Genomic DNA, 21,413 nt, shown 5'->3' with positions numbered 1-21,413 from the left:
CGCCGGGAACACCCTGGGGCACCGGGAACACCCTGGGGCGCCGGGAACACCCTGGGGCGCCGGGAACACCCTGGGGCGCCGGGAACACCCTGGGGTCCTGGGAACACCCTGAGCTGCCGGGAAAACCCTGGGCTGCCGGGAACACTCTGGGGCGCCGGGAACGCCCTGGGGTGCCGGGAACGCCCTGGGGTGCCGCCGGGAACACCCTGGGGTGCCGGGAACATCCTGGGGTGCTGGGAACACCCTGGGGTTCCGGGAACACCCTGGGGCGCCGGGATCACCCTGGGGTGCCGGGAACATGCCGGGGTGCCGGGAACACGCCTGGGTGCCGGGAACACGCCTGGGTGCCGGGAACACCCTGGGGTGCCGGGAACACCCTGGTGTGCTGGGAACACCCTGGGGCGCCGGGAACACCCTGGGGTCCTGGGAACACCCTGAGGTGCCGGGAAAACCCTGGGGTGCCGGGAACACCCTGGGCTGCCGGGAACACTCTGGGCTGCCCGGAACACCCTGGGCTGCCGGGAACACGCCTGGGCGCCGGGAACACGCCTGGGCGCCGGGAACGCCCTGGGGCGCCGGGAACGCCCTGGGGTGCCGGGAACACCCTGGGGTGCCGCCGGAAACACCCTGGGGTGTCGCCGGGAACACCCTGGGATGCCGGGAACACCCTGGGGTGCTGGAAACACGCTGGTGTGCCGAGGGCTGGTGAACGCCCTGGGGTGCCGGGAATGCCCTGGGGTGCCGGGAACACCCTGGGGTGCTGGGAACGCCCTTGGGTGCCTGGAACACCCTGGTGTGCCGGGAAAGCCCTGGGGTGCCGGGAACACCCTGGGGTCCTGGGAACACCCTGAGGTGCTGGGAACACCCTGGGGTGCTGGGAACACCCTGGAGTGCCGGGAACACCCTGGGGTGCCGGGAACATCCTGGGGTGCCGGGAACACCCTGGGGTGCCGCCGGGAACACCCTGGGGTGCTGGGAACATCCTGGGGTGCTGGGAACACCCTGGGGTTCCGGGAACACCCTGGGGCGCCGGGATCACCCTGGGGTGCCGGGAACATGCCGGGGTGCCGGGAACACGCCTGGGTGCCGGGAACACGCCTGGGTGCCGGGAACACCCTGGGGTGCCGGGAACACCCTGGGGTGCCGGGAACACCCTGGGGTGCCGGGAACACCCTGGGGTGCCGGGGAACACCCTGGGGGCCGGAACGCCCTGGGGCGCCGGGAACACCCTGGGGTGCAGGGAACACCCTGGGGTTCCGGGAACGCCCTGGGGTGCCGGGAACACCCTGGGGTGTCGCCGGGAACACCCTGGGGTGCCGGGAATACCCTGGGGTGCCGGGAACACCCTGGGGTGCCGGGACCACACCGGTGCCGGGAACACCCTGGGGTGCCGGGAACACCCTGGGTGCGCACGGGGAACACCCTGGGGTGCCAGGAACACCCTGGGGTGCCGGGAACGCCCTGGGGTGCGGGAACACCTGGGGTGCCGGGAACACCCTGGGGTGCCGGGAACACCCTGGGTGGCCGGGAACACCCTGGGGCGCCGGGAACACCCTGGGGTGCCGGGAACACCCTGGGGTGCCGGGAACGCCCTGGGGTGCCGGGAACGCCCTGGGGTGCCGGGAACACCCTGGGGTGCCGGGAACACCCTGGGGTGCCGGGAACACCCTGGGGTGCCGGGAACACCCTGGGTGCCGGGAACCCCCTGGGGTGCCCGGGAACACCCTGGGGTGCCGGGAACACCCTGGGGTGCTGGAACCTATCCTTTGTGTTTTGCCGTCTTCAACCTTGAGCCCTGTAGCTCAGTGGTGAGAGCGCTCACCTCACACGGGAGAGGACCAGGGTTTGAATCCCGGGCCGGGCAAACACTGTGCAAGTTTCCTTACTCCACACACCTCTGTTTATCAGCAGTAAGTATGAAGCCGGTCCTTAGTCCATTGGCGGATCACTTTTCTGGGGTTAATAATTTCTTCAAAATAATAATAACTTTGGTCACTTAAACTACGACTGTTTGTGGGACGTCGCTGTGTGCAATTGGCGCCGTGTTTCACCCAAAAATACACTTTACAGTATATTCTGTGAAGCGCTTTGAGACGTCGAGAAGACGTGATAAGGCGCTATATCAACTGAAAGGATTATTATTATTATTATTATCAACAAATGACATTTACACAGCGAGTTTCACGGCAGGAGGACGTCCCAAGGCGCTGGACAGTCAGGGATTTGGACCCGAGTGGGGGTGGGGAGGAGGGTTTGGGATCAGGAGGGGGTGGAGGTGGGGAGGGTGGGGGTAGGAGGGTGACTAAAGGTGCGGTGGTTGAAGAGGAGGGATTTGAGACGAGTCTTGAAGGAGGTAAAGGAGAGGGGGAGGTGAAGGGACTGTGGGATGGAGAGCCATACACCAACAACAACAACAAGATTCCATTTACAGAGCGCCTTTCACATCGGGAGGACGTCCCAAAGCACTGTACAGTTGGGTCAGGACCCGAGCATTGGGGGGAAATGGTCAGAGTGAGGGGAGGGAAGGGAGGGGGCGAGGAGGGGGGAGATGGTCAGGGTGAGGGGAGGGAAGGGAGGAAGCGAGGAGGGGGGAGATGGTCAGAGTGAGGGAAGGGAGGGAGCGAGGAGGGGGGAGATGGTCAGGGTGAGGGGAGGGAAGGGAGGGGGTGAGGAGGGGGTAGAGAGTCGAGAGTGGAGCTGAAGGCTGAAGGTCAAAGAGAAAGGCCTTGAGACCGGCCTTGAAGGAGGAAAGGGAGGAAGCGGCGAAGGCACTGGGGATGGAGTTCCAGAGCCTCGGGGCTGAGAGGCTGAAGGCCACCGATGGTCGGGCGGTTGGGGCGGGGGATGTGGAGCAGACCAGAGCCAGAGGGACGGAGGGTACGGGCAGGTACATGGGGCGATAGTAGGTCGGAGAGGTAGGAGGGAGCGAGGCCGGGAATGGCCTTGTAGGTGAGGATGAGGATCTTGAATTCGATCCTCTGGGGGATGGGGAGACAGTGGAGGCGAGCGAGGGCGAGGGCGAGGGCGAGGGGGAGGGTGAGGGCGAGGGCGAGGGTGAGGGTGGGAGTGAGGGCGAGGGCGAGGGTGAGGGCGAGGGCGAGGGTGAGGGTGAGGGTGGGAGTGATGTGGGCGCGGTGTCTGGTGAGGGACAGTACAGGAGCTGCAGAGTTCTGAATGACCTGCAGTGTGGAGGGAGGGCCGGGAAGGCCGGAGAGGAGAGAGTTCCCATAGTCCGGCCTTGAGGTGATAAAGACGTGGACCAGAGTTTCAGCCGCGTGAGGGAGTGGCCATGTTCCGGAGGTGATGGAAGGCGGTGCCGGTTGTGGTGCGGATATGAGGGAGAAAGGACAGCTCAGGGTCGAGGGGAACCCCGAGGTTCCTGATGGCTTTGAGAGGTGGAGAGTGCGGCCTTGGACCTTGGACCTTGGGACCGAGATCTCGTTTGTGCTCCCTGAGCCTCTGAGTACTTGCATTTGATATAATAATAATCCTTGCTTTGATATAGGGCCTTATCGGGTCTTCAAGACGTCTCAAAGCGCTTCACAGAATATACTGTAAAGTGAATTAACTGTATATTTTGTGAGTGAAACACCTCAGCCAATTGCGCACAGCGACGTCCCACAAACAAGTCGTAGGTTGAGCGACCAATTTATTATTATTTTTGAAGGAATTATTACCCCCAGAAAAGCGATCCACCAATCGAGTAACGACCGGGTTCCTCACTGCTGGTAAACAGAGGCGGGTGTGTGGAGTAAGGAAACTGACTCACCTGGGAATCGAACCCAGGTTTAGTGCCCAACCACTGAGCTACAGGACTCCACTTCTACCCATTATGTAGAAACCCATTCAACCAACTGTGCTCAAAAGATGACGTGTGTTGATCAGAGATAATAATAATAATAATAATCCTTGCATTTGATATAGCGCTTTTCACGTCGAGAGGACGTCCCAAAGCGCTTCACAGAACACACTGTAAAGTGAATTGACTGTATATTTGTGGGCGAACGCGGCAGCCAATTGCGCACAGCAATGTCCCACAAACAGTCGTGGGTTGAAAATGACCAATTTATTATTGTTTTGGTTTTGGAGGGATTATTATTAGGCTCTGTGTGGAGTAAGGAAACTTGCCCGAGGTTTGGCCCTGACTGACCCCCCGGGGATTGAACTCAGGTCTCTCACTTGCAAAGCGAGTGCTCTAACCACTGAACTACACGACTCCACAAATATGTAGTGATCTCTCTATCTGGCCTTGGTCCTCCTACACTGTCCGTTCTCTGCTCCCAACTAAGCAGCCTATGTCCTGGTCACTCAGTCACTGAGCAGCCGGTGTCCTGGTCACTCAGTCACTGAGCAGCCGGTGTCCTGGTCACTCAGTCACTGAGCAGCCGGTGTCCTGGTCACTCGGTCACTAAGCAGCCTATGTCCTGGTCACTCGGTCACTGAGCAGCCTATGTCCTGGTCACTCAGTCACTGAGCAGCCGGTGTCCTGGTCACTCGGTCACTGAGCAGCCGGTGTCCTGGTCACTCAGTCACTGAGCAGCCTGTGTCCTGGTCACTCAGTCGTGGATTGAGTGACAAAATTATTTTTATTTATTTTGAAGGAATTATTACCCCTGGAAAAGCGATTCACCAATCGACTAACAACTGGGCTCCTACATACTGCTGGTAAACAGAGGCGTGTGGAGAAACTTGCCCAACTTTTCTCTCTGCCGGTAATAGAACGCAGATACTCTCGCTTGACGAGGCGAGTGGTCTAACCACTAAGCCAACGGACTCCACTGTGCACAATTGGCTGCTATGTTCATCCACAGAATATATACTTTATAGCATATTCTGTGACGGAGAGTGAGTGTGACAGGACCAGATGTTGAACCAAGGTCCGTGCCTGTCTGAACGGGTTAATCCCGTGACACGATTTGAAAAGAGAAGGGAGTTCCTCTCTCCTGGCCAACCTTTCTCCCCAAATAAAATTATTTTTAAAATTGGAATTTGCTGTCGGCAAATCGGCTGCCGGGTTTCGCCCACTAAATCCACAGTCACTGCACTTTACAGTATATTCTTTATTATTCCTTCATGTATTCCTTTGTATATTATTCCTTCAAAATAAATTTAAATAACTTAATCACTCAATCCATGACTGTTTGTGGGACACTTTCCTGCGCAATTGGCTCCTGCATTTTGTCCACAAAATATGCATTAAATTCACTTTACAGTATAGTGTAAAGTAAGATTGGAGGGAGGTCAGGGCTTGCAACAAAAACATTTTTTAGAGCAAATATCACTGCCTTGAAAAAAAGGAGTATGTGGGACTTTGAGTGTGCGCACACCCTAGATTATACTCCTGGAAGAAACAATTGTCCTGAACAGAAATAGTCTGTGAAGCTCTTTGAAATGTATTGAAGATGTGCTAAGGCGCTCTATCAAAGGCAAGGATTATTATTATTATTACCAACTGAGCCAGGCTGACAGAATATCAGAGGCTGATTGCAATGACACTAACATAACCTAACGTATAGGAGCAGGAGTAGGCCATTCGGCCCTTCGCGCCTGCCCCGCCATTCAATCATGGCTGATCTTCTAATCTAACTGTAATAACCTGACACTGCCTTATCCTCATAATCCCTTAATCCCTTTTGCAATAAGAAATCTATCTCTCTCGGTCTTGAATATGTGTCAACAGCCCTTTGGGGTAGCGAGTTCCATACACTCATTGCCCTTTGAGTGAAGAAGTTCTTCCTCAACTCAGTGCGAAAGGGCTGCCTCTGCTTTTAAGGTTGTGACCCCTGGTTTTAGTTTCTCCAACCGGGGAAACAATCTCCCACTATCCACTCGCACTATCATGTCCTTTGATGATCTTATAAGTTTCTATAAGATCCCCTCTAAATCTTCTATATTCTAGAGAATATAGGCTCAAATTGGTCAGCCTCTCCTCGTAACTCATCCCCTTCATCCCTGGTACTAACCGAGTAAATCTACGCTGCACCCCCTCCAAAGTAAGTACATCCTTCCTTAAATAAGGAGACCAAAACTGCACACAGTATTCCAGGGCCCTGTACGGTTGCAGCAAGACTTCCCTACTCTAATCCTTTCATAATGAACACTAACATACCGTATGTTCACCTTCCTAATTGGTTGCTGACAATAGACAGCAATAGGTACAGTCGCACAGCTAAGCAGAGAGCGGTGAGGTTGCACTGTGCAACCTTCCAGCAGTGACATGGCTCACAAAGCATTAATTTACCCATTTGATTGATATCTAATCACTTGGCGATGGATTGCAAAGCTGTAAATGACAGCAGCAAATTCCCTTTACATTTCCTGAATAGGTATAGCACTCAGCACAGCAGAGAAGGGACCGAGTGTAACCAGCACAGACTGCTCAGTGACTGAGTGACCAGGACACCGGCTGCTCAGTGACTGAGTGACCAGGACACCGGCTGCTCAGTGACTGAGTGACCAGGACATAGGCTGCTCAGTGACTGAGTGACCAGGACACCGGCTGCTCAGTGACTGAGTGACCAGGACATAGGCTGCTCAGTGACTGAGTGACCAGGACACCGGCTGCTCAGTGACTGAGTGACCAGGACATAGGCTGCTCAGTGACTGAGTGACCAGGACACCGGCTGCTCAGTGACTGAGTGACCAGGACACCGGCTGCTCAGTGACTGAGTGACCAGGACATAGGCTGAGGTCAGGATGCAGACAGCACGACTCGGGGTAGTTGCCCTTTGCTGCTGTGTGTGTGTGGGTGAGTCTCACTTTCTCACTCGCTCTCAGTTGGGAGTTTATTTAAGATGATCTAACGATAGAGACAGGAGAACTTGCTCACCGCGTCCCTACAAGAGATGCCGTCAGTCAGGACGGACTGTGTCGATGTGTATTCAGCCGATGTCTCGCTGTCCTTAATGGGATTTTCTCTCTCTCCAGTTACAGCACAGTTCACCATCACTGTACCAGACAATCCCATCAATGTTCCCGTTGGAGGTACGGCTGAGTTCACAGTCAGACCCTCTGCTTCGGTTGCTGGAGGCAACTGGAATTTCAAAAATATAAGAATCGTCGATTGGATTGGGTCAACAAACACAACAGTACCTGCCTATGTGGAACGGATTAGATTATTATTCCCTGAAGCCTCCCTCCACCTGCTGTCAGTAAAATTAACTGACGATGGGCAGTACAGTGTGACCATGTTCCCAATTTTTGGCCAATCTGACACAGCTGAGATTACGCTGAATGTACTGGGTAAGTAGCAGTCAGATTACTAATCCTCACTTTTGATTCTGGTTCTCACCTTCAAAGCCCTCCACAGCTTTACTCTTCCCTATCTCTGTGATCTCCTACACCCCTACCTACCATCTCCATCTCCGCTCAGCGGACCCCGGCCTGCTTCATGCGCTCTCTTGCCTCCTTCAAGATCTGTCTCAAGGCCCTTCCCTTCCAGTGTGCCTTCGTTCACCCTCCGATCTCCACCCTCCCTGCTATCCCTCCTAATCCCCACCATCAGCTTGAGTCCAAATCCCTGACTGTCCAGTGCCTTGGGATGTTCTGCTGACGTGAAAGTGGCTATACCTCACTAAGCCAGTCAGGAACTTGGGTGTCTTGTTTACCCTGAACTGACCTTTCTCTCCCACATCCACGCCATAACCGGCACTGCCTACCACCACCTCCGTAACATGGCCAGACTCCGCCACTGCCTCACCCTCAGGCTGCCAAAACTCTCATCCACGCATTCGTCACCTCAAGGCTCAATTACTGGAAATTCCCTCCTCATCGGCCTTCCCAACTCTTCCCTTCACAAGCTGCAGATCATCCAAAACTCTGCAGCTTGTGAACTCTCACGTGGGCTCCGGCTGCTTCATGTCTCCCTCCCGACCCGCCCTACCATCGCTGGCCGGGCTTTCAGCCCCACAGCCCACACTCTGGAACTCCATCCCACGGTCCCTTGGCCTCGCTTCCTCCCTGGCCTCCTTCAAGCTTGGTCTCAAGACCCTCCTCTTCGATCGTGCCTTCGGTCACCCTCCCACCTCTCTGCCTTCCCTCACCCCTCCCCCACCCCTCCCCCATGCTCAGGTCCGGACCCCTGTCTGTCCAGCGCCTTGGGACGTCCTCCCGAAATGAAAGCCGCTCGATAAATATCATTTTGTTGTTGTTGTATACAACTGTCATTTGTTGTTGTTGTTGATACAGTGCCTTAACATGTCTTTGAGACACCTTAATAATAATAATAATAATAATAATAATCCTTGCATTTGATATAGCGCTTTTCACGTCGGGAGGACGTCCCAAAGCGCTTCACAGAATACACTGTAAAGTGAATTGACTGTATATTTGTGGGCGAACGCGGCAGCCAATTGCGCAGAGCAATGTCCCACATACAGTCGTAGATTGAAAATGACCAATTTATTATTGTTTGTGGTTTTGGAGGATTATTATTAGGCTCTGTGTGGAGTAAGGAAACTTGCCCGAGGTTTCGCCCTCTGTCTGGAATTGAACTCAGGTCTCTCACTTGCAAAGCGAGTGCTCTAACCACTGAGCTACAGGACTCCACCTTGGAGTGCTTTGCAGGATATACACTGTAAAATGGGCGAAATACTGCAGCCGATTGCGCACAGCGGCGTCCCACAAACATTTAACATTAACTCAATCCCTCCAACTTCATTATAATAATAATAATTTGGTCATTCAATTCACGACTGTTTTGTGGGACACAAAACACACAGTCACAACACTTTGTAGAATTTCCTGCGAAACGCTTCAAAACGCGATTAGGCCCTATATCAAACTCAAGGATTATTATTATATAAATGTCCAGAAACTGAAATGGATGCAATAACAATAGAATTACCTGTATGTTATGAAATTTAAGTTTAAAAGTGTGAAAGGACTGTGACTGGTAAAAAGACAGCTGTTTTATCTCATTCGACTTCCTTATTGCCTGGTTGCACCCAAGTCCTCTACCTTCCCGTTTCGCTTGGCTCGGTCCAGCCTTCAGCTGGTCTCTCAACCCCACTGCTCCACCATTGGAGGCCATGCCTTCAGCAACTCTCTCTCTGAACTTCTTAACACTGCCACTGCGTCTACCACCCTCCGCCACCCCGCCTTCACATCACACCTGAAGACTTTCCTCTTCACCAGCGTCTGCATTCACCTTCTCTCTCCGGCTCAGCAACCAGCTCTGCCATTGTGGAATCCTGTAGCTCAGTGGTTAGAGCACTCACCTCGCAAGCAAGAGGACCTGGATTTGATCCTGGTTTGATCCTGCTCTGCCGGGAATCAAACCCAGGATCAAATCGCCTGATAATATTCCCTAATAAATTGGTTACTTCAATGCACGACTGTTTGTGGGACGCTGCTGTGCGCAATTGGCTGCCGCATTTCTCCCACAAATATACAGTCAATTTACTTTATAGTATATTCTGTGAAGCGCTTTGAGACGTCTGGTAGACATGATCAGGTGCTATATCAAAGGCAAGAAATATATATATATATAATAAAACGCTTCACAGAATACACAGTAAGGTGAATTGACTATTTTGTGAGTGAAATAGGAAATATTGTAGATGACTTCAGTTTCAAACTACTGTATAATTCACATAGTCCAAATACTCTGCTGTGTTTTAACAGAAACTGTTTCCAATATTGTCATTACCTCCAATGACACGGTCCCAGTGGAATATAACGACACTGTGGAGCTGACCTGCGCTGCACGAGGCACAGCCATTTCATACGAGTGGTTTAAGGACAATGAAACAATACGCTATAACCACAGGATTGTTCTAAGTGCGGATAACAAAACGCTGACTCTAGTTGGAGTTTTGAGATCTGACAGTGGGAAGTACACTTGTCATGTCTACAACGCCGTTAGTGGCAATACAAGCCATCCATTTCTTCTGAATGTGAACTGTAAGTACACACCGAGCGGCTTCAATGTTATATAATGTGATGGTTGCAACCTTGGATTTGTTTAAACCACATTTCCAATCACACCACACACCTCACCTCACTGCTGAAACCCTCCTCCACGCTCTCATCACCTCCCGCCTTGATTTCTGCATTGCCCTCCTCACCAGTCTCCCCAGCTTCACCATTCACAAAGCAAAAGTGATTCTATCTTCATCTCCTGTGTCGTCAAACCAGAACCACACTGCACACACTCATCACCTCAGTCCTGCCAAGCTTCACTGGCACAGAACAAATTGGTTCATAGGAACATAGAATCGTAGGAACAGGAAGAGGCCATTCAACCCCTCAAGCCTGTTCTGCCATTCTATTAGATTATGGCTGATCTGTACCTCAATTCCAATTACCTGCCTTTGCCCCATATCCCATAACCCTGACTTGACAAACACCACCAACATCTATCCACCTCAGTCTGGACAACGTGATTGGATCCAGACATAATTCACAGCCTTTCGGGAAAGAGAGCTCACGATTGTGTGAAAAATTGTGTCCTGATTCCAAGCTCTTCACACTCCCCGACAAATCACCCCAACCTGCTCACCTTCCACTCTTTTACCTGCCCAAGGACTTTGAGCTGCCAGTTAACAACATCAAACAACTCGAATTTATACAGTGTCCTTCATAAATATACGTCATTTCACTTTACAGTCTATTCTGTGAAGCGCTTTGAGACGGCGAGAAGATGTGAAAAGCGCTGTATCAAATGCAAGGATTATTATTATTATTATTATTCACTCTGGGTAGCACCCGGGAGCGCTTAACAGTGGCAGAGTCTGACCCCAAGCCGGGGGGAGAGGGTGGGGGGGGGGGTGGCCGTAAGCACAATCAAAAAGGAAGGTCTTTAGGCGGGATTTGAAGGTGGTGAGGGAGGGGCGAGGTGGAGGGATTGAGGGAGAGAATTCCAGAGCTTCGGAGCATGGAGGCTGAAGGCACAGCCACCCTCCTGCCCCACTCTGCCAACCCTGCCCCACCCCCACACTCGGGTCCTGATCCCCGACTGTTCAGCGCTTTGGGACTTCCTCCCGATGTGAAAGGCGCTTTACAAATATAATTTTGTTGTTTGTTGTGGTGGTGGTGGTGGGTTGTACTGTACATTAGATAGTTCTAGACTTGTGATTTTTATGATGTGACAGACTATTATTTTGTTTGTTCCAGATGGACCAGGATTACCCATTATGTCTACCGTCCCGGATCAAACCGTTCACGGTTTAGGAACAACCTTTGATTTGCTGTGTTCTGTGGACTCCAATCCAACCTCTCAATTTAAGTGGTTTCACAATGGTGCCTCTCTTCTACTAAACAGCCAACAAATTACCATCAGTAATATTTCTACGAACCACACCGGAAATTACACTTGTCAGGCAAATAACAATGTAACACTAAGGTACAATGAAGCGACCATGGAAATCCAAGTTATAGGTATGTAATAATAGTGTATTAATGTGACCTTTTTATGTAGTTTCACTCCTTCATTTGACAGCACGGCCCAGTCTGGCTGATCGGCAGGACCTGGAAGGGCAGATCAGTCACTGGGGGCAGGGAATCCTCGCACTCAGCTCCTGTTAATCCTGCAGTCAAAGCCCTGACTAATGGGTAGGGTGGCCCTCGCTGGACAAGCAGCGGGAAAGCTTGCCAGACAGCGCTCTCAATGGCCAAGCTATGCAGTGTTTGTGACCCACAAAAAGCCGTGGGTTGAGTGAGCAAATTATTATTTGAAAAAAATGTTCAAGGGATTATTACCCCTGGAGACGTGATCCACCAATCAACTAACAACCGGGTTCCTACTTACTGCCCAGTAAACACAGGAGTGTGTGCGTGGAATAAGGAAACTTGACTAAGGTTTTGTTCTGCCCGGGAATCGTATCCAGGTCTTCTCGCTTGAGAGGGGAGCGCTCTCACCACTGAGCTACGGGACTCCACAAAATGATTTCCTTTTGTTTTTATTTGCAGAACAAATTTCCAGTGTCAGAGTTCTGGCCAATGCTTCGAACCCAGTGGAAGGTACTGAGAGTGTGTCCGTGACTTGTGACGCCTCTGGCCTCATTCACTCCCGAGTGTGGTTCAAAGATAAACAAGCTCTCGAGAGCAACGAGCGGATTCTCATGTCTCCCAACAACGATACCTTGACTATAAAGCTGGTGAACAGAAGGGACACTGGGGATTACTGCTGTTTGGTTCAAAATCCTGTCAGCAATGCGACAGCTACATTCAACATAGAGGTTGTCTGTAAGTACAAGCGACTGTATATAATAACAATAATCCTTGCATTTGATACAGCGCCTTATCACATCTTCGAGACATCTCAAAGCGCTTCATAGGCTACACTGTAAAGTCTAGTGACTGTATATTACGCACAGCAACGTCCCACAAACAGTTGCGGATTGCGTGACCTAATTATTATTTTTAAAAATTTGTTTCAAAGGGTTTACTACCCCAGGAAAAGCGATCTGCCAATCGACTAACAAACGGGTTCCTACTTACTGTTAGATAAACAGAGGTGTGTGTGTGTGTGTGTGTGGAGTAAGGAAACTTGCTTGAGGTTTCACTCTGCCCGGGAATTGAACCCAGGTCCTCTCACTTACGAGGCGAGTGCTCTAACCACTGAGCTACAGAACACTACATAGATTTGGCAAGTTTGCTTACTCCCACACACACACACACACACACACACACGCCTCTGTTTGCGTAGTAGTAAGTAGGAGTTTGTTTGTTAGTCGATTGATGAATCGCTTTTCCAATAATATTAAATAAAATAATAATAAATTGGTTACTTCTGCGTTTCGCCCACAAAACCCACAGTCACTACACTTCAGTTTATTCTGTGAAGCACTTTGAGACGTCTCAAATATGTGATAAGGCGCTCTATCAAATACAAGGATTATTATTATTTAATAAGACATTTAGATTATTTATTTAAACACCGATCTCTAAGATGGAAATAACCCACCTCTCTCTTCTCATGTGCTACACAGATGGACCAGACGACTCCAGCATTATCCCTCCCGGACCAGTGACTGCGTTCTTGGGACAAACTATTATCCTGTATTGCTCTGCGACATCCAGCCCTGCAGCAGAGTATAAATGGTACAGAGGGAATACTGTGCTACAGGCAGGACCCGCACACACCATTGCTAACATTACCTGGAACCAGAGTGGGAATTACACATGTCTGGCTCACAACAAAGTGACTGACAACTTCATCTACACCAGTGTGGACTTCATTGTGACAGGTGAAGACCATAACTGCTGTGATTTATACATACAAACTACACACTCACCCATACTAAACCCTGTACCCCATCACCCCCGCCCTCGCCCGGCCCCACTGGGTCCTTATCACACACTAAACCCTGTACCCCATCACCCCCGCCCTCGCCCGGCCCCACTGGGTCCTTATCACATACTAAACCCTGTACCCCATCACCCCCGCCCTCGCCAGGCCCCACTGTGTCCCTATCACACACTAAACCCTGTACCCCATCGCCCTCGCCCCCGCCCTCGCCAGGCCCCACTGGCTCCCTATCACACACTAAACCCTGTACCCCATCGCCCTCGCCCCCGCCATCGCCAGGCCCCACTGGGTCCTTATCACACACTAAACCCTTTACCCCATCGCCCTCGCCCCCGCCCTCGCCCTCGCCCTCGCCAGGCCCCACTGGCTCCCTATCACACACTAAACCCTGTACCCCATCACCCCCGCCCTCGCCAGGCCCCACTGGGTCCCTATTGCGGAACAGATCGATTTCAAGATCCTCTCACTCGTTTTCAAATCGCTTCCTGCCCTGGACTGTCTCCACCTCTCTGACCTGATCACCCCTCAACCCGTCCTCTTGCTTGTCCCTCGTACCCTCCATTGCACTTTCAACAAGAACATTTCTATAGCACCTTTCACATCGGAAGGACACAACACCCCCATTGTATCCTGTAACCAGTGTATCCTGTGAAGCGCTTTGAGACTCTCGAAGATGTGATAAGGCGCTGTGTTAAGGATTATTAAAGATTATTATGATAACCCATGTGAAGGGCATTATATGAACATTAACATCTGTTGACTTTCCCCTCCAGATTCTGTTGGTGCTCAGGATCAGAGCGCCACCATCGCAGCCATCACTCTCGGGGTTATATTGTTTGTGATCATCATTCTCCTGATTGCTGTTGTCGTCTACAGACAGTGTGGGCATTCTGCTGGAGATCCCGGTAACTACATCACTTTTATTTGTAGTGATATATACAGTGTACCAAATCCAAGGATTATTATATGGGATTCAATAACTACTTTTAAAAACGCGGTGGACGGGTATTTGAGGAGAACGGGTTTGCAGGTTATGGGGAAAGGGCCGAGAAGTGGGATTGACATTAATTGCTCTATTCAAAGAGCCGCACAGACTCGATGGGCCGAATGGCCTCTTTTTGTGCTGTACAATTCTATGATTCTACGATATGATTATATCAGATACAAGGACTATTATTATATCAAATACAAGGACTATTATTATATCAAACACAAGGACTATTATTATATCAAATACAAAGACTATTATTATATCAAATATAAGGACTATTCTAAGTGCTCAGAGGCTCAGAGAGCACAAACGAGATCTCGGTCCTAAGGTGATCCATCTGATGGGGTTTTCCGCTCCCCATTGAGGAAAGAATATCCTCGACCTGGAGAGGCAATGTCAATGGATGATACCGGGTATGAAAAATATATGAACCTGTGATGAGAGGGTAAATTAGATAATGGTGTCATTCTCACAACAGGAATCTCTTCAACACGCAATGAGGCACGAACAATCTACCAGAATGAGTCCTTCCATATGGGGAACCAGGTCAGGATAGTTACTAAAACAACCTCTGGTCAACATGGTTCCATCTCACTGTCTGTGGCATGAAGTGAGCAGCTGTTAACTCCCCTGAATCTCGCCAACTGACTCAAATTATTGACTGGATAATCAACTGCCTGAACATAATTATGTTCTAAAAACTTTATATTTCATGTTCTTACAGGATAATGAGGTCCCAGATCGTCCATATGAGGTGAGACGGTTTATTTCATTCCTTGAGACATAATAATAAATCAGCAATGTCTCACACACAGCCACAAGTGAAGGACCAATTCTATTTGGGGGATTGTTGGCCACGAAATGAGGACAGAAAAACTGGCAAAATTACCAACAAAACCTCAATGTGCCCCATTGTCTGTGCTGTACTTTCTATGATTCTGAGCTTTTACTAAAAAAGGCAATTGAAACAAGTTCTCTCTTGACTTTAACAGAGAATAGGACCACAATCTTCAGAGGACAGCAACCTGACAGGTATGTTTGAGGAATATTCTCCAGAACTCACTGAAGAGAGAAAGTGGTGTATAATTGTTGGTCAAAGCCAAGATTCACAGACAGAAATTCCGTCTTTTGTAACAAAAGTGTCTATTGATTCAAGTCAACATCCATTTCCCAAAGCAAATAGCATCTCCATTCAACCCAACACAAAGCACAGCTCTCTGTGTGTTACGGATGTCTGGTTCAGCTTTGCTCTGTGTGAGATAAACCACTGTGATCAGATCACCGTCCTGTCTCTCCAATCCCTGGGCCCGAGTCCTAACCCCCTTCCTGACGAGAGAGACTGCTTCCTGTTCCACCCGATACATACAACACGACATTTACACACGATGGCATTTCACATCGCGAGGACCTCCCAGGACTCGGGACAGTCAGGGATTTGGGCTCAGGGAGTGGGTGGGGGTTGGGGTAAGGGAGGGTGGGAGGACGGCCCAAAGTCATGGTCGGCTGAAGAAGAGGGACTTGAGACGGGCCATGAAGGAGGCAAGTGAGGGGGTGAGACAGAGGGACTGTGGGATGGAGTTCCAGAAGGTGGGGGCAGAGAGGCTGGAGCCCGACCGTCGATGGTGGGGTGGTCAGCGGAGGATGTGAAGCAGGTCGGAGCCCACTGAGCGGAGGGAGGGGACAGGTTGGTAAGGGGTTAGCAGGGCAGAGGTAGCAAGAGGGAAGGCCATGGAGGGCTTTGAAGGTGAGGATGAGGATGTTGATCTCTGTCCTCTCGGTGATGGGGATCCAGTGGAGCCGGACGAGGGGGGGGGGTGATGGGGTCACGGAGCCTGGTCCGGGGGAGGACATGAGCTGCAGAGTTTGGATGACTTGACACCTATTCTTACAGTTGCTGCTCCCAAAGTGTATAAGAACATCAACAATGTGCAAAGAGCAAAGAACAAAGTGAGTAAAACAATTGTTGGAGAGCATTAATGTTCGAGCTTTGATCGCACTGTTTGTCATGTGATGGAAACACTGTTTTCTCTCCTGAAACTCACCAATTAACTTATACCGTTCACTGGGATTGTAATCCTCGGTTCAGAGAAGGTTAAGGGGAGATTTAATAGATGTTCAAAATTATGAGAGGATTTGATAGGGTGAACAGGAAGAAACTGCGGCCACTGGCGGGAGGGTCAGTAACCAGGGGACACAGAGTTAAGATTATTGGCAAAGGAACCTGAGGGGAGGTGAGGAGACGTTTTTTTCCAGAGAGTTGTTCCGGACTGGAATCCACTGCCTGAAAGGCTGTGGGAACAGATTCAATAACAACTTTCAAAAGGGAATTACACAGGAACTTGAAAAGGAAAATTTTGCCGCATTATGGGGACCGAGTGGGGAGTGGGACTGATTGGGCAGCTCTTCCAAAGCTGAATGGGCTGAATGGCCTCCGTCTGTGCTGTAATATTCTATGATTCTATATAATCGAATGACTGAAATTAATTATATTCCATAATCATTGTGGACCCCAGAGTGTGCGTTGGGGTAACTGCTGGAGGCTAACCAGCTGAACCCACATAGTTTGCCATTGACTCGCTTTCCCGCTGCTTGTCCAGCGAGGACCACCCTCCCCGTTAGTCAGGGCTTTGGCTGCTGTGTTAACAGGAGCTGAGGGGGAGGATTCCCTGCCCCCAGTGACTGGTCTGCCCCAGGTCCTGCTGATGAATTCACAGACTTCTGACTTCACAGAATTGACTGTCAAGTGAATCAGAATCATCATAGAATCATAGAATTATGCAGCACAGAAGGCTGACATGAGGCTGACGGGCCTGTAGTTCTGGCTTTATCCTTCTGCCCTTTTGTATAGGGCAGTAACATTTGCAGCCCTCCAGTCCTCTGGCACCACCGGTGTCCAAGGAGGATTGAAAGATTGTGGCCACAGCCTCCGTTATTTCCACCCTTACTTCGCTCAGTAGCCCAGGACGCATCCCATCTGGAGCGAGTGCCTTATCACCTTGAGCACCATCAACCTTTTTAATACCTCCTCTCAGTCTATTCGTATCTTATCCAATTTCTCTTCCCTTTTCCTCCGATACTGTGGCATTGGCTGCATCCTCTTCTTTTGTGAAGATAGATGCAAAGTACTCATTGACTGTATATTTTGTGGGAGAAACACGGCAGCCAATTGCTCACAGCAGTGTCCCACAAACAGTCGTGTTGGTAGTGACCAATTTACGATTTTTTTTCAAAGGAACTATTACCCCCGAAAAAGCGATCCACTAATCCACTAACAACTGGGCTCCTACTTTCTGTTCGGTAAACAGAGACGTGTGGAGTAAGAAAACTTGACCAACGTTTCTCTTTGCCGGGAATCCAACCCAGATCTCCCGCTTGCGAGACAAGTGCTCTAACCACTGAGCTACAGGACTCTACGATAATGATAATAAAAGCTCATTGCACTATAGAATAGAACCCAACGGGGGCATAAAGGGGGAGAGTTAAAGAGCTAAAGAGAAGTTAAGTAAATGCTTATTTGCACAGATTTACCTCGACTTAGGGCGGTAGGTCTCAGACCTATCTCTCCACCCGCTCAGCTCCCACCCCTATCTCGGGAGCCGAGCCATTACCGTTAAGTGCTTGGACGTCCACCTGATGTGAAAGGCGCTGATAAAGTAAATTTGTATTGTGTTGTATTGTATTCCCCATAGAAACTCTTTGCTAAAAGTGACCGTAACTGCATATAAAAGGGAACTGGACAAGGATTGTAAGGGGAATAATGTGAAGAGAATGGGGAAATAGCAAGAAATTAGGATTCATTTCAGAGTCCTGTAGCTCAGTGGTTAGAGCACTCGCCTCACAAGCGAGAGGAACTGGGTTTGATTCCTGGCACGAAACATTGGGCAAGTTTCTTTATGCCATACGTCTCTGTTTACCTTGCGGTGAGGAGGAACCCGGTTAGTCAATTGGTGAGCGAGTTAGTCAAGCACTCTTTATGGGGCTAATAATTCCTTTAAATTAAAATAATAATATTATATTGGTCACACAATCAACGACTGTTTGTGGGTCACCACTGTGCACAATTGACTGCCGCATTTTGCCCACAAAATATCAATCAATTCACTTTACAGAGACGTCTTGAAGACACGATAAGGCCCGATATCAAATGCAAGGAATATTATTATTATTAGAAGTTTGGCTTTAGGAGGGGTTGGCAGTGTATATTTAGAGGCTTTTAATTGTCTCCAGTGCCATTATAATAAATCAATAACAAATAAAAACATTTTCTTTCTTCATTTGCCAACAGAGATTACCACCAGAACCTGATGCTGACGCCAGTACGTCAGGAGGACAAGATCATGAGGGAGAAGGTAAATAATATTAATAATTATTCTTGGTCAGAGAGTAGGGGAATGGGATTGATTTGGAAGCCCTTCTCAAAGAGCCGGAACAGACATGATGGGCCGAATGGCCTCCTCTGTGCTGTATAATGCTATGATTCTCACACAGCTGCCCAATTGCAGCTGCAATGTCCACAAACGGCCATGAAACAAAGTCCCTTTTATTTTAATTTGGGGGATTGATGACTTGGGAGAAACTTTATTTTCTTTCTTTCGAGTCGTCCCTTTAGACCTTTAACGTCCACCTGAACACTCCCAAATGGTATTGATCAATTTAACACATTTCAATGTCCCTTCAGTGCTGTGTATATTTCTCTTCAGTGTAATAACTGATTATTAACTAATAGCTGTAACATGTAACTATTGCTCTGCTGCTGTACAGATGCAGTAGTAGCAAATGCTGATTTGTGCCTCAGAATTGACTGTTTTTGTTGTTTCTACAGATGCTATACGTCAATGAATATTCATCGTAGGAACACAGGAGGCCATTCAGCCCCTCAAGCCTGTTCTACCATTCTATAAGCTCAAGGCTGATCTGTACCTCAACTCCAACTGCCTTTGCCCATATCCCTTGATCTCCTGACCTGACAAACATATCTCCATCTCAGTGTTGACAATGTGAAGGGATCCACAGCCGTAATCCACAGCCTTTTGGGGAGAGAGAGAGTTCCAGATTCCCACTCCCCTTTGGGCAAAAAACTGCCCCGATTTCACTCCTAAATGTCCTGTCTCTGATTATAAGATGATGTCCCCCTTGTTCTGGATTCCCCACTCACCAGAGGAGATAGTTCCTCTGTGTGGACTTGAACCACAAGAGCAAAAACAGAAGACGGTGCGTTAAGAGCTTTGCTTATCCCGTCTGTCTAACCAGTCAGAGGCTGTCACACAAGCCGTGCTGCTGAGTGAGGACTGCAGACTGTCCACGATATATTTTAATTGTGATTTAAACTCCAAACCTTATCACAGTGTGATTGCATGTTGCCGGCTGAGTAAAGGGCGAGTGATATAAAAAGGTTCAACAGTCGCCCGGGTACAATGTATAGCTCCTTGAACAGCATTAACCAACAGCTTAAATAATCACTTCTTCCTGCAAACAAAAGTCCACAGAATGTCTCAGGGAAAGAGAATCCAAAAGCCATAAATAAACCTTCCATTGCCTTTCGATCACTCAAATACAAACACAAACACTCATCTGAAGGACAACACCTCCAACAATGCAGCACTGCACTGGGGTGTCAGCCTCGACTGTGTGTGTTATAATAATAATAATAATTCCTGCATTTGATACAGCGCCGTATCATATCTTCAAGTCGTCTCAAAGTGCTTCACAGAATAAAGTGAATTGACTATATTTTGTGGTGAAACACGGCAGCCAATTGTGCACAGCGACGTCCCACAAACAGTCGTGGATTGAAATGGCCAATTTATTATTATTAATTTTAAGGAATTTTTGAAGCAAATCCTGATGTGGAGTTTGAACCCACAACCTTGTGACTCGGAGCTGAGAGTGTCACCAACTGAGACAGGAGGACACTGTTGCCCCTCACTTGGGACTATTGATTCTATCGCTTGAGACTTCTTAGTGATTAGTAATAAAGTCCAGTGCAATGCTAAATACACTATAATCTCACCAATAGCTTTATTTAGAGGAGGTTTGGCTTTGTTTATTCAGATCGTGTGGTTATTGATGTAAATCTGACTCATAAAATACAACATTGATAGTGAATGTCGTGGGTTTCTTGACTTTGAGTCTCCAGATAATAAAACTCTTATTTCACAGCATTTAAATGTCCAATAGATGTTCTGGTATTGACCGGTGATCAGCACTGAAGTGTCACTGTGTGGGAAGAGCTGTAGCTCACCTTCTAAACCCTCCACGGCATTGCTCCTCCCTCCCTCTGGGACCTCCTAACCCCCTACCAACCTGTCCCTTCCCTCCGCTCAGTGGGGTCCGGGTGCTTCACGTCCCCACCCTGTCCGCCCCTCCATCGGGCCTTCAACCTGCCTTCAGCCTCTGCCCCCACCCGTCTTCATTTTGTTTCCACAAACGGCTTCTCTTCCACCCGCACTGTCTCGTGCGGTGTCCCTCAGGGCTCTGTCCTCGGTCCCCTCCTCTTCACACTCTATATGCTCCCCCTCTGGTGACACCATCCGCAGACATGGGGTTCACTCCCACATGTGTGCGGATGACACCCAACTCTACCGTTCCTCCTCTACCCTCAACTCCACGACCCCCGATGTCCTGACAGCTGTCTGTCCGACATCGAGTCCTGGACGAGAGACAACTTTCTTCAGCTCAACGTGCGCAAAACTGAGGCCCTCCTGATTGGCTCACGTCAGCGCCTCCGCACCTCAGGCACTGACAGCATCAGCATCGAAGGCTGCACTCTCCACCTCTCAAAGTCATCAGGAACCTCGGGGTTCCCCTCGACCCTGAGCTGTCCTTTCTCCCTCACATCCGCACCACAACTGGCACCGCCTTCCATCACCTCCGGAACATGACCGGACTACGGCACTACCTCACCCCTCACACGGCTGAAACTCTGGTCCACACCTTTATCACCTCAAGGCCGGACTATGGGAACTCTCTCCTCTCCGGCCTTCCCGGCCCTCCCTCCACACTGCAGGTCATTCAGAACTCTGCAGCTCGTGTACTGTCCCGCACCAGACACCGCGACCACATCACTCCCACCCTCACCCTCACCCTCGCCCTCGCCCTCACCCTCGCCCTCGCCCTCACCTTCGTCCTCGCCCTCGCCCTCGCCCTCGCTCGCCTCCACTGGCTCCCCAT

The 21,413-nt window shown here is 49.9% G+C and overlaps 3 protein-coding genes and 1 non-coding gene across 4 annotated transcripts in view; 2 read left to right on the top strand and 2 right to left on the bottom strand.

Moving 5' to 3' along the window:
• The window catches only part of LOC121851647 (carcinoembryonic antigen-related cell adhesion molecule 5-like), a 44,770-nt gene extending 43,712 nt beyond the window's left edge, over positions 1-1,058 (bottom strand). Inside the window, exons 1-2 of the mRNA XM_042345717.1 lie at positions 964-1,058; positions 415-733 (exon numbers count right to left, since the gene is read on the bottom strand). Of these exons, the coding sequence (XP_042201651.1) occupies positions 415-733; positions 964-1,058 (414 nt within the window). The remainder of the gene's footprint in view (positions 1-414; positions 734-963) is intronic.
• Positions 1,059-6,665: 5,607 nt separating this feature from the next.
• LOC121851646 (carcinoembryonic antigen-related cell adhesion molecule 5-like) lies at positions 6,666-11,329 on the top strand. The gene is made up of 5 exons (XM_042345716.1): positions 6,666-6,748; positions 6,928-7,242; positions 9,625-9,903; positions 11,116-11,241; positions 11,322-11,329. Exons 1-5 carry the CDS (start codon positions 6,697-6,699, stop codon positions 11,327-11,329), a joined length of 780 nt encoding a protein of 259 aa, XP_042201650.1. The 5' UTR covers positions 6,666-6,696.
• LOC103172326 (carcinoembryonic antigen-related cell adhesion molecule 6) lies at positions 11,193-19,128 on the top strand. The gene is made up of 10 exons (XM_042345718.1): positions 11,193-11,379; positions 11,911-12,186; positions 12,933-13,190; positions 14,026-14,157; positions 14,722-14,789; positions 14,968-14,997; positions 15,236-15,275; positions 16,135-16,190; positions 18,529-18,592; positions 19,066-19,128. The coding sequence occupies exons 1-10, from the start codon at positions 11,361-11,363 to the stop codon at positions 19,080-19,082; spliced, it is 960 nt and encodes a 319-aa protein (XP_042201652.1). The 5' UTR covers positions 11,193-11,360; the 3' UTR covers positions 19,083-19,128.
• On the bottom strand, positions 12,503-12,576 carry trnat-cgu. The gene has a single exon. It is a non-coding gene; the product is annotated as a tRNA-Thr (tRNA).
• Positions 19,129-21,413: the final 2,285 nt, after the last annotated feature.

Source organism: Callorhinchus milii, unplaced genomic scaffold (assembly GCF_018977255.1).
Source record: "Callorhinchus milii isolate IMCB2004 unplaced genomic scaffold, IMCB_Cmil_1.0 Scaffold81, whole genome shotgun sequence".
Taxonomy (NCBI): domain Eukaryota; kingdom Metazoa; phylum Chordata; class Chondrichthyes; order Chimaeriformes; family Callorhinchidae; genus Callorhinchus; species Callorhinchus milii.
The sequence above is the reverse complement of the archived record's forward strand: the minus strand, read 5'-3'. Positions and strand labels throughout refer to the sequence as shown.

Bases quoted from the DNA above. Each gene is read 5' to 3' on its own strand.
- LOC121851646 (XM_042345716.1), top strand. From the start codon at position 6,697: ATGCAGACAGCACGACTCGGGGTAGTTGCCCTTTGCTGCTGTGTGTGT. The intron at 6,749-6,927 runs GTGAGTCTCACT...CTCTCTCTCCAG, and splicing joins TTGCTGCTGTGTGTGTGTGG to TTACAGCACAGTTCACCATC. The intron at 9,904-11,115 runs GTAAGTACACAC...TGTTTGTTCCAG, and splicing joins ATTTCTTCTGAATGTGAACT to ATGGACCAGGATTACCCATT.
- LOC103172326 (XM_042345718.1), top strand. The intron at 12,187-12,932 runs GTAAGTACAAGC...TGTGCTACACAG, and splicing joins ATTCAACATAGAGGTTGTCT to ATGGACCAGACGACTCCAGC. The intron at 15,276-16,134 runs GTATGTTTGAGG...CTATTCTTACAG, and splicing joins AGAGGACAGCAACCTGACAG to TTGCTGCTCCCAAAGTGTAT.